The 13,213-nt window shown below is 37.0% G+C and overlaps 1 protein-coding gene across 1 annotated transcript; it reads left to right on the forward strand.

Moving 5' to 3' along the window:
- The first annotated feature begins 2,517 nt into the window (after window positions 1-2,517).
- Window positions 2,518-11,547, forward strand: LOC108711766 (extracellular calcium-sensing receptor-like). Its single transcript, XM_018253797.2, has 6 exons — window positions 2,518-3,102; window positions 4,319-4,610; window positions 5,529-6,332; window positions 6,418-6,645; window positions 10,193-10,316; window positions 10,400-11,547. The coding sequence occupies exons 1-6, from the start codon at window positions 2,819-2,821 to the stop codon at window positions 11,308-11,310; spliced, it is 2,643 nt and encodes an 880-aa protein (XP_018109286.2). The 5' UTR covers window positions 2,518-2,818; the 3' UTR covers window positions 11,311-11,547.
- Window positions 11,548-13,213: the final 1,666 nt, after the last annotated feature.

Raw genomic sequence — 13,213 nt, forward strand, 5'->3', positions numbered from 1 at the left:
ATGGGTTGAGTGCAGAGGAATCTTGTATTTGTCTGTTTTTTGTGGTCACACCCTCATTGCACCCCCGCCTAATGATTTTAAAAAATAGTGGTGAGCACAACTTTCCCCTGTTTGTTATAGTTCTACAAGAGCAGTGACCAGCTCCATGTTGTAGCTCCCACCCCCTCCAACTATAGTCAGGTGATCCCACTGGTGTCTAATAAAAGGGCAGCCAAGTTTGGGAGTTTTACTTTGAAAGCGGCTAGTAAGTTGCAGGTAAAACGTTTTCGTCCCTTTTATAAAATGTATAATTAAACCATAGAATTCTTAATGAATCAGATGAAAATTGAGCATAGGACTGGCCAGATATGGGATGACTTTGACGTAGTTGGCCAGCTTAAATATATTGCAATATATGGACAAACAATCCCTGTTTTGTTTAAAGGGTAAGGCATTTTTCAGTAGCAGTATGCACAAAATGTCTCTGTCTTAAATATATTGATAATGGGTTGAGTGCAGAGGAATCTTGTATTTGTCTGTTTTTTGTGGTCACACCCTCATTGCACCCCCGCCTAATGATTTTAAAAAATAGTGGTGAGCACAAATTTCCCCTGTTTGTTATATATATATATATATATATATATATATATATATACATATGTTTATTAGGAAACGTGCTCAGAATTACATTTTTAGGTTTATATTTCTCTTTGACATAAAAACCTACATTACTAACACTTGCAATAAAATTTAGGTTACCATGTTTCATAAGTAAAACCCCTTATACAGCATGGGATCCATTATTCAGAAACCTGTTATCCAGAAAGATCCACATTTTCCTTTAATAATAAAACAGTAGCTTGTACTTGATCCCAACTAATATATAATGAATCCTTATTGGAACCAAGCCTATTGGGTTTATTTAATATTTAAATGTTTTTTAGTAGACTTAGGTATGGAGATCTCAGTTTTGGAAAGCTACCTTATCTGGAAAACCCCAGTTCCCAAGCATTCTGGATGACAGATCCCATACCTGTATCACTTTACTTATATAGCGGTAAAGGGCCATTTGACCTTGTTCTACAAATCAAATATAATATATATATACAGATGAAGCCACTTGGATTTGTGAGTTAAATGCGTCATGACTCAGAGTTAATTGAAGAAACTGTGTTATCTAAAGTTATCTTAACTCATTTAATGCATTTAAAGGAAAACTATACCCCCCAAACAATGTAGGTCTCTATTAAAAGATACTGAGTAAAACAGCTCATGTGTAAAACCCTGCTTCATGTAAATGAACCATTATCATAATAATATACTTTTTTAGTAGTATGTGCCATTGGGTAATCATAAATAGAAAATTGCCATTTTAAAAAATAAGGGCCGCCCCCTGAGATCGTAAGATTCACTGTGTACACATACAAACCACATGTAAGGTCACATGAGCCAATTAACAGACAGAGTTCTGCCTTTTGCTTCCTCACTTCTCCCTGTTACAGTTAGTGTTGTAGTATTTCTGGTCAGGTGATCTCTGAGGCAGCACAGATACAGTCACGAAATGGTGGTTCAAGGCAAGAGATGTAAAAGGGCAATATTTATGTAAATATATATTCCAGTTTGGTAAGATTCTTTAATATGTCATTCAATTTGATATAAACTATCTGTTGCTTAAGTATTCATTTTGGGGGTATAGTTTTCCTTTAACCTTTTCATTAGCATACCAAAGCACCATTGTTCACAATGGTGAATGCTTTAATTAGATGGGATGTTGTGTCACAGTTTTCTGTGTTAAATGAGATAAATGGGATATCTGTGTTTAGTTATTCTGTGTCAAACAGACAAACCAAAGTGGCTGCATCTGTATATGATATCATATCATATTTTGGGAAAAGTGAAGCTATTTCACTGCACCAAATATGCAAAGTCTGGTCTATGGGCTGCAAATGAAATACTGTGAATTCACAGTGATTTTAACCTTTACTGAATTCCCTTTACATGTAATTAATGACATAATAACACGACTACTGACAGTCTGCACTGTGGGTAACACCAGGGTCCTAGGTTCAATTCCAGCCTGGGCACTGTCTGTAAGGAGTTTGTATGTTCTCCATGTGTCTTCCTTAGTACAAATATCATTAGTGTCTTCTGAATAAATTGCTCCTAATGTGATAGAGAACTTAGAATAAAAGCTCTAGTCACCAGCATTTATACCTTTCATAAGGACAATGTCAAGTGCTGTAGATGTCAAGCTCTAGGAATCAAACAAAAATAATATCTCTTATACTGTATATTAAGGAGATTATTAAATATTTGGGGGTGTAAGAGACAATGGCAGTTAGCGCAGAGCTGAAACTATAAGAATAGCCAGTAACACTTTCAGAGCAGCTTGCTTTATATGGTCACTTATGTCCCTTTAAGATTAAAGCAATGCTTACAATTATTTTGCATATTTAAAAACCCAAGGTTCAGAGAAAGAACTAAGACTGATTTTCCTTTTTCTGATTTCCTTTTCTTTTTATTATTTTGCAAAGATTCTTGGGTTTGTCGTTTTGGGACAGGTTTTATTGCTGAAGGTTCCCAGTGGAGATCAAACATTGAGAAAAGATTATCTGACAATACTTACATTTCCCTGAACACTGTCCATAACGTTCTTTCACGATGTGTGTCCCCAAAGGCCTCCTTTCTACACATTGTATAAAACCATCTCACTGGAACCAGCACAGACGCAGTAGTTCTGCTGGTGATAAACTGAACGAGTAGCAATCGGTCAAGTCTTGTTTTTCATTTTTTAACTAATAGTTGACTGTTCAAATCTGACTGCTGATTGGTTGCTAGTATGTGCAGGTTTGAAACAATTATAGACAAAGCTGATTCCCAAATGCAGGTGGTCTACACCATGAGTTGGTTTCTCCTCTCTACAGCATGGGTTCTCTGTGCATTAGCTATAGAAACATGTTGTGCTGCCTCCAATATCAGTTGCAGCCTACCAAGAGAAAGCATTGCTGGAAATCTTAGTAACCCCGGAGATATTGTTATAGGAGGGACTTTTCCTGTTCACTTGGACAGAGTTTACAATGACTTGAGCTTCACTAACAAACCGGCGGAACTGCAATGTCAGAGGTAAGTGGAACTGTTACAGTATCTTGTTTAATACTCATCTTCCATTTACACCTGCATATGAATAGCATAGAGCACAAACATAAGTCCCACATCTCCACAAAGTGCAATTTATTGGTGACATGCTCTTACCATGCTCCTTTCCCTAAAAACCAAGAGTAATGTAGCCTACTGATAACTGTTTAACTGTGATAAATTCCGCCTGTTTAATCATGTGCAATTGTACCCCCACCAATATAGATTTTTTTTTTGGTCAGTTAAGAATTTATATTAACCCAACTCTAAATTATATATTAATTATCCTTGAACCACAAAAAAATCATATGTGTGTTCAAAGACAGGTGCAGAATTCAGGGTTATCCTGTGTAGTGATGGGCGAATTTGCGCCGTTTCACTTCGCCGAAAAATTCGTGAATTTTGTACAAAATTCGCAAAACGGCAAAAAATTCACAAAACGGCACGGGTGTCTCATTTTTGAGATGAATCGCGCAAATTCGCCCCAAATTCGCGCCTGGCGAATAAATTCACCCATCACTAATCCTGTGTCTCACACTCCACTTCTTGCTTCCAACACTTGAGCCTCATAAAGAGACACAACAGGCTAATTGCAACAACATTTTGGTGTATTCTGTGGACGCCCATAGACTTTAATGCATTTTGGCAAATTTTCGACATTTTACAAATTTTTAGTGAAGCGAAATGGGTAAGATTTGCCCATCCATACTGGTAACTATAAAGTAAGAATCTCCTGGAAGCATTCCCTAAGCTTGAAGTCTGGGGCATATTCACCTGGCCCCCCATGTAATTTGATGATTTCACCCCACAAAGATTTATTGGATTCCTCTATGAACATAACTTTAAAGGTGGTCATACACAGGAAGATTTAAGATGCTGATTAAGCCCATACAAATCAAGTCTGTAGCTAATTTGCCTATTTATGTGGCCCACTGATTGGCTGCCCTACTGATATCTTGCCAAAATATCAGTTTGATACAATCAAATTAGGCCAGAATCTGATCATTTGGTGACCTTGACAAATGAGTGGATCTGGCTTTGTATGACCACCTTTCCACTAAATATGATGGTGCAGAGGATAATACAGTGGGGCATAGAAAAAAGAGGGACACATATTAAATATATGTTATGAGTTACTGCAAAGAAGGAAATGTCAAAATAACGAGCAAGGCCAGCATCTACCTCTATGAGTTTCTCATTCAAGGTTTTCCATTGAACGTTACCAATTGATGCATGCGCTAATATTCGCTGTGGAAGAGATTAATGGAGATCCTGAACTCCTTCCCAACATTACTTTGGGCTTCCAGATATTTGATACCTGCACTACCTTGCGACGAGCAGCACAAGGGACTCTTTCCATGTTATCAGGAGGAACAGAAATAACCCCAAATTATCACTGTTCTAAAGGGACAACTCTTGCTGGTGTTGTTGGTGACTCAGGGTCCACCCGTTCCATTCTTATGGCTCAAATCTTGGGACTATACAGATATCCCCTGGTAAGAGATTTGATTGTCTTATATAAAAAATTATCCATTGTGTCCATTGAGTCTCATGGATATTTTGATAATGCACACAGAGTAGTGAAAAGTAGACAGGGGTGCTTTCACTGCAAAATAATTTTTAGGACCCTGCTAGACTTTGGGAATCACATTTTTTAAATAAATATTTGAAATGTAAGTAAATTTGCAGTAAGTGCGTAAATAGTCATCTTTTGTGAATCCTAATGAACAAAAGATATTATGGGGAGATGGCTGAACTCTACAGTGATGTCCAAATGACATCTAAACATCTTTTGCAAACCCTTAAAGGGAAAAGAACCAGAGGAAAAAAATAAAAATAAAAGCAACTAAATAAAAAACATAATTTGTGATAAAATGATTTGTCCATTTTTGGACAAAATGTATTTAGTGATAATTTAGTAATATTAGTAATGTTCATGTTTTTGACAATTTATGTTGGAAGTACAACATTTTTCATGTTTACAGGCTTCCTTTTGTGCTGACAAAATTCATTTTGAGATCTGAAATATATGCTTTACTGCAACTGATATTTAGAATGTGCAGAGCTAATAGAGCTGGCTGAGAACTAGTTAACACTAGTTAGTTAAAAATTATCTTCTTACCTTTTCAAAATTGAAAAACATTAAATATAAAAACATAAAAGTTTTTTACAAAGAAGTTAGTATTAAGGTACCCATTTATATGACACATTTTTGTAGTTTTGGAATGACAGCATATTTAAATGTGTTTGCATCTGTACAGATTTTTTTAAGCCACAAACTAATAGTGAATATATAAGACTCATATTTAATGATGGATCTTTATCTGCATACAGTACTTCAAGTTCTTCGACTACTTCAAGTTTGCAGAAGGAACACACAAAGTTTATTTCTAACCTTCTTCATTATTTTTAAGGTTAGTTATTTATCAAGCATTGCAGCTCTCAGCAATCGTGATCTGTTTCCTTCATTTTTCCGTACCATACCCAGTGATGACTTTCAGATGAGGGGTCTGGCCCATCTGGTCTTACATTACGGTTGGACTTGGATTGGTCTCCTGGTTAGTGATAATGACTATGGACAATTTGGGCTTCAGATGGTAAAACAGGAGATCATTAATGGTGGAGCATGTGTGGCCTTTGCTGAAAATATCATGACTGGTCAACCTAACAGAAATGCTCCTCATCTTGTGCAAGTTATAAGGGATTCTACGGCAAAGGTTGTGGTTGTAATATCCTCCCATTCTGACTTTGTTATAGTTGTAGAAGAACTACAGAGACAGAATGTGACTGGGAATATCTGGATTGCAAGTGAAGCTTGGGCAACTTCAATTTCACTCCGTGATAAGAGATTCCAAATGATTTTGGTGGGCACCATAGGCTTTGCCATTCATGGTGGGAAAATGTCAGAGTTTACTAAGTACTTTAGTAGCCTTCACATCTCAAAACATTTTGACATCCTCATAAAGGAATTTTGGGAGGAAGCCTTCTCTTGTAAGTGGCCTAATACTAAATTGGCAGACAATGCCACAACAAATGGATGTACAGGAAATGAAAAACTAGAGAATCTGTACAGTGAAGAAACTTATAGAATACCTCTCAATGTCTACACTGCCATTTATGCAGTAGCATGGGCTCTACATGGTTTTCTTTGTACACCCAGAATTGGACCATTAAAATATGCAAAATGTCCCAATGTCTCTTCATTTCGGCCTTGGCATGTAAGGAACTTTCTTTGAATGTCTACTTATTAAACGTATTATTTATAAGCACATTTTATTATTTTAATATCTGTTATCTCTCCAGATTTTCCATTATATTAAATATGTCAACTTCATGACAAAGGATGGGATCCAAGTTTCCTTTGATGCAAATGGAAACCCTCCAGCTGTCTATGACATTGTGAACTGGCATGTGAGTGGCAAGGGTACATTGGAGCAGGTTACAGTTGGGAGTTATGATCTTAATGCTCCTGATAGGAAAACCTTAACTGTGGATGAAGATAAACATGTGTGGGCCAACAATGGCACTGAGGTATTTCAAACAATATTATGAGAATGGCCACTTTTACATGATTTCTAGTAGACACAGAAAAGCTGCCTTGATTATTTTTTTCTGTAAATGTTTTCACTCCCTAAAAAAACATTGTAATTAATTGTAAAAAATAAATAGAAATAGATTTATGGCAAATAGTTTTGCCTATCGTTATCACAAATACACTGTCACGCATTTCATCTGTCATCGTATTGTATTATCCTTACCCCTTAGCAATATTTGTTTTCCATAACTGATAACTCTTTCTGACCATCCGTTGTTCCCTTAATTCTTATTTTTCATAAGGCAGCTTTGTACTATTGTCTTCCTATAGATATGCCACATATCTCATGCCCCATTGTTTCCTCTGCTCAAAGCTCCTGTTTTCTGCATTTCTATTTTTTTGGGGAACCATTAAGTCATAAACCTTAGGATAGAAATAGACTTGCAGTAGTGGGATCCTAAGGTCAGATCCAATCAGGGCACTATCTGCAAAGAGTTTTTATGTTTTCCCCTGGGTTTAATAGACTCCTGGACAGTTTAATTCTATTTTTCCATAAAATGGATAATCGAACGAGAGCCCACTCCTTCAGACTAGAAGAAAATAACTTTTATTTGAACCATTTTTTACTGAAATGGTTCTCTTTCCTCCAACTAACACCAATAACATCCCAAAAGTATCCATTATCACCCCCTCTCCCCAGGCCCGGTGCCTTGGGGTTATCCTAGATTCTGCCCTGTCATTCACTCCTCATATCCAGTCACTTATTAAATCATGTCACTTCCACCTGAGGAACATATCCAAAATACGATCATTTATCATCCAAGATGCTGCCAAAATTCTTTTGTCACTCTCTCATCATATCACGTCTAGACTACTGTAACTCTCTTTTTATCGGCCTTCCCCTCCAGAGACTGTCACCTCTCCAGTCCATAATGAACACTGCTGCGAGGCTCATACACCTCAGCAACCGCTCCTTCTCTGCCTCGCCATTCTGTCAATCCCTGCACTGGCTTCCGTTTCCTTTCATAATCAAATTCGAATTAACGACCCTGACATTCAAAGCACTTCATAACTCTGCCTCACCCTACATCTCTGAACTCATCTTTATATACTCACCCAACCACTTACTACTCTCCTCTACTGACCTGCTACTCAACTCTTCTCTCATTACCTCCTCACATGCTCGCATTCAAGACTTTGCAATGGCTGCACCCCTCCTCTGGAACTCTCTCCCACCGTCTGTCCGACTTTCTCCCAAACTTTCTGCTTTCAAGAAATCTCTTAAAATGCACTTCTTTTGAGAAGCCTACCCTCACTCTGCTTAACTACCAAATGCAACACCACATACAGTACCACATTTCTCACCCACTTAATTCAATCTTGCCCACTCCCACACCTTGAGTATTACTCCCTTCCCTTTATAGTGTAAGCTCTTTTGAATAGGGCCTTCCTTACCTTTTGTATCGGATTGTGATGCATGTAATTCCATATGTTCTATGTATATAATTCATGTGATTTAGTTGCATAATGACATTTACTTTACAGTGCTATGCAATATGTTGGAACTATATTAATACATGTTATTAATAATAATAATAAAAGCAACGTAGGTGGTTCTTCACAGTGAGGACAGTGAGGTTGGGGAATGCACTGCCGGGTGATGTTGTGATGCTGATTCTGTCAACACATTTAAGAGGGGCGTGTATGAATTCTTGGACAAGTATAATATTCAAGGCTATAGTGATACTAAAATCTGCAATTATATAATATAGATATTGGTATATATAGTTTCAGTGGGTGTGTATAGGTAAGTGCTCTGGGATTCATTTAGAGGGGTTTAACTTGATGGACTTTGGTCTTTTTTCAACCCAACTTAACTATGTAATGGACTCCTTTACAAATAGACCATACTGTGTGTAAATGCTCCACTGGGGCGGTAATTAATAAAATATCATTTCTGTAAAGTAATGCTAAATATGTAGGCCCTAGAACTGTCTTTGACCTAATCTTGAGATACAAGCAACACCTTCGAGGCCTATTTATAAAAATAGAAATTTATATAAGGTTTGTATAGGGTTTTTTGAAAGAATTTGAATAAACTCACACTTTAAAAAACTCAAATGTTTACTTTTATGTTTTTAAAAAATATATAGAATTGTGTAAAAAGCTATAAAATTCATATTTTACTCATCACTTTAGTGAGTTTACAAGCTCAAAAAAAACATCAATTGCATAAATAGTTAAAATTTGCCTATTATAGCTTCTATTGACTTCTGCATGACCGGGCAAGCTTTTAGATGCTGAACTGTGATATTCAAGTTTTTCATGCTTTTAACAAATATGTGAGTTTTTAAAAACATAAATAAAAGTAATTATTTTAAAGCACAAAAAAATTACAGTTGGGTTAAAAAAAAAATGTGACTGTTGATAAATCAGCCCCCTAGGGGCAGATTTACTTAGGGTCGAATATCGAGGGTTAATTAACCCCCGATATTCGACTGTGGAAGTTAAATCCTTCAACTTCAAATATCAAAGTCAAAGGATTTACCGCAATTCGTTCGATCAAACGATTGAAGGAAAAATAGTTTGATCAAACGATTAAATCCTTCGAATCGAACGATTCGAAGGATTTTAATTCTTCGACCAAAAAAAACTTAGAAAGCCTATGGGGACCTTCCCCATAGGCTAACATTGAGGTTCAGTAGGTTTTAGGTGGCGAAGTAGGGGGTCGAAGTTTTTTTAAAGAGACAGTACTTCAACTATCGAATGGTCGAATAGTCAAACTATTTTTAGTTCGAATCGTTCGATTCGAAGTCGAAGTCGTAGTCAAAGGTCGAAGTAGCCAATTCAATGGTAGAAGTAGCCAAAAAAAACATTCAAAATTCGAAGTTTTTTTTATTCTATTCCTTCATTTGAGTAAATGTGCCCCCTAATGTTCTTAATATCTCGTTGGGGAGATGTGTAGTAAGGACAAAGCATTAATCAATTTTTTGTAGTAGAAACACAGATTTAATATACGCCTATTTTATGTGGCCATTTGCTACCTACATGGTATATGCGACGAGCTGAGGAAACTCTCTGCAAATCAAGGTCTGTCTCTGTGTTAAGGATTGTTGTCTTGCTATGAGAGATTATGCTGGTTAATGCAACCACCGCTTTTTTAAAACTAATTACAGGTAAATATAATCTTTTTTACAATGTTCTAATAAGAGACATAAATGATGTTTTATAATGATGCTATTTTTATATGATCCTACAGATGAAGCCACTTGGATTTGTGAGTTAAATGCGTCATGACTCAGGGTTAATTGAAGAAACTGGGTTATCTAAAGTCATCTTAACTCATTTAATGCATTTAACCTTTTCATTAGCATACCAAAGCACCATTGTTCACAATGGTGAATGCTTTAATTAGATGGGATGTTGTGACACAGTTTTCTGTGTTAAATGAGATAAATGGGATATCTGTGTTTAGTTATTCTGTGTCAAACAGACAAACCAAAGTGGCTGCATCTGTATATAGTTCTTTCATAATTTCCATAGGTTCCTCTTTCCAAGTGCAGCCCAAGCTGTACCTCTGGGTTTAGGAAGGTGATAGTACCAGGAAAACCATCTTGCTGCTATGAGTGTGCCCCATGTCCACAGGGACAGATTTCAAACCAAACAGGTAATGGCAGATATTTTGTTTTGTTTTTGGACAACTTTACTTGCATAAAAAGTGATTTTTTAATATGAAATATTATTCTCTAGATGCTGTGGAATGTCATCCATGTTCTTGGGACACTTGGCCCAATCTACAGCAGGACAGATGCTTACCAAGAACTGCAGAGTTTCTTTCCTATGAAGAATCTTTGGGTTACAATTTATCAGCCATTTCAATCTTCTCTTCTCTAATCCCACTTTTTATATTGGGAGTTTTTATTCATCATAAAAAAACACCCATTGTTCGAGCCAACAACTATTCCCTTAGTTGCCTTCTCCTGCTTTCCCTGTTCCTCTGTTTCCTTTGCTCTTTAGCTTTTATTGGTTACCCACAACCTGAAAAGTGCCTTCTGCGTCAGGTGGCATTTGGGATGGTTTTTGCTCTCTGTATCTCCTGTGTTCTGGCCAAAACCATCACTGTTGTCATTGCCTTTAATGCAACCAAACCAGGCAGCAGGTTAAGAAAGTGGACAGGGGTAAGGGTGGCCTACTGTATCGTTGGGATTTGTTCTCTTATTCAGTTATGTGTGAGTATTACACGACTGATCTTCTCTCCTTCGTTTCCTAAAGTTGATACTGACACCAAACCTGGAATCATTATTGTTTACTGTACTGAAGGATCGCCCACAGCTTTCTGGTGCATGCTGGGATATCTTGGACTTTTGGCCACCATCAGTTTCATTGTTGCCTTCTTTGCCAGACGCCTCCCTGACAGATTCAATGAAGCCAAATTTATCACATTCAGTATGTTGGCTTTCCTCAGTGTCTGGGTGTCCTTTATCCCAGCCTATCTCAGTGCACGGGGAATGTATACTGTGGCAATGGAGGTCTTTGCCATTGTATCTTCCAGTTGGGCTGTGGTGGGCTGTATCTTTGTGCCAAAATGTTTCATTGTGTTGTTGAGACCCAACTTGAACACCAGAGAGCCACTTAAAATTAAAGCCAATGTTTTAAAATAAGAGATCCAATTAGACAAAACACTGTTTTTATAGATTCATATTTAGATAACACTTTTACTGTGCTGCCACAGCAGTAGTTCTGTCTGTATTCCATATATAATTATTCTTTAAGCGCTGTCAAGTTCTTCATATGCAATGATTTCTTATGTATGTGTATTGAGCATCTAGGGGACCCCCTGCTGGTCATTTGTAGCACTATGGCCTGGCAGCTGTAAATTTCACATTCTCCCTGTCACCTCTGATTACATCACTTCCTGGTGCAGAGAGGAAGCAGTCATTTCTGTAGTAACAGTCACAATTCACTACACTCTGTAAAATCCTCACCCATCCTTGTTTCCAAACAGGCCTATCCAATCATCGTTGGTACGTTTGCATTTTGCCTTAATGCCTGTTCATTATTCTATGTGTATTTTACTGCTATGTGCATCCTGGTTATAGTTTTTAACCCAATGTTTCCCTCTCAGCACACACCTTTGTTAGGCCCCATTAGGACTGTATAACATGTATCAGATCTTCATATATGTTTTATTGCATTTAATCTGTATCTTATGTATCCAGAATGTATTCAGATACCTGTATTGTTTGTATCTACAGTTCTACCTTCTTTTGATCATCATCATTAAACGAGTTCCAGAACTTATACAGTGTGGTGATTGAAGGGCGAGTAAACTGCCTGTTGATTCACTTCTCACAGAGACGGGGACAGGACTGCTATTTAACAAGCTAGGGGCAGTTGACCTCAAAACTAACTTTTAGTATAACATTGAGTAGTATTATAAAAACATTCTGTTGGCTAAAAAGTAAACACTGCACATATTTTCAGAAACTCTGCAAACACGGACCCACTTTGAAACAAAAAAGCTAAAAACAAAGTTGTGTATTTATTTCAATATCTATTATTTACTTTCATAGCACATACTGTAGCTCTGACTATTTGATGATATTCTTGCTTTTTTCTGTTTTGTTCCATTTTGGTGATTATATGTCACCCCAGTTCAAAAATAGTTACCCTGGGACCTAAAGGTGGAGTTCATTTAACACTTAATTTGCTCTGTGTGGCTATTTTATTATTACTGTTACTTTTTATTACTTATCTTTCTTTACAAGCTTCTCTTATTTATATCAGTTCAGATACAACCAAAACACTTATCCAGTCTCGTATTATCTCCCGCCTTGACTACTGCAACCTACTCCTTGCAGGTATTCCAACAATTCATCTTTCACAACTTCAACCTGTTCTAAATGCTGCTGCTAGACCCATTCATCAGCTGCTCCCAAATGTATATCTCTTCACTGGCTCCCAATCTCCTCTATAATAAAATTGAAACTACTCACACTTACATTCAAGACCCTTAACAGTGAAGCCCCTCTCTATATTTCGTCTATGATCTTAATACTCTTCTTCAAGCAACCTTCGCTCTGCTTCTGACCTTCGCCTCTTTTCTCCTCTCATCACTTCAGCCCATTCTTGTCGAGAAGACTTCTCTTGGGCCTCTGCTTTTCTCTAGAACTCTCTGCCTTGAGCTGTCAGACTCACTCCTTCCTTCCAAACATTCAAATGCTCCATAAAGACCCACCTGTTTGGGAAAGCTTATTCAATGTGTCTTAATTAATCGGTCATAAAAGTATTATGGATCAAAAATGTGTTTTTCTAAAATCTCTATGTCTCAATTGTACCCTAACCCTTTAGTTTGTAAACTCTTGTGAGTAGATCCATCTAATCCCATTCTACCCCATAGACCCTTGTTTATTATTTATTGTTTGTTCCCTGTTTATTATCTAATGTAAAGCACTAATGTAACTTGTTGGCACTATATAAGTAAATAATGATGATGATGATGATATTCCAATCTCTCATTTACGCACCTGTTTGGTTGCTGGTATCATTCGGACCCTAGCAACC

Source organism: Xenopus laevis, chromosome 3L (assembly GCF_017654675.1).
Source record: "Xenopus laevis strain J_2021 chromosome 3L, Xenopus_laevis_v10.1, whole genome shotgun sequence".
NCBI classification, from domain to species: domain Eukaryota; kingdom Metazoa; phylum Chordata; class Amphibia; order Anura; family Pipidae; genus Xenopus; species Xenopus laevis.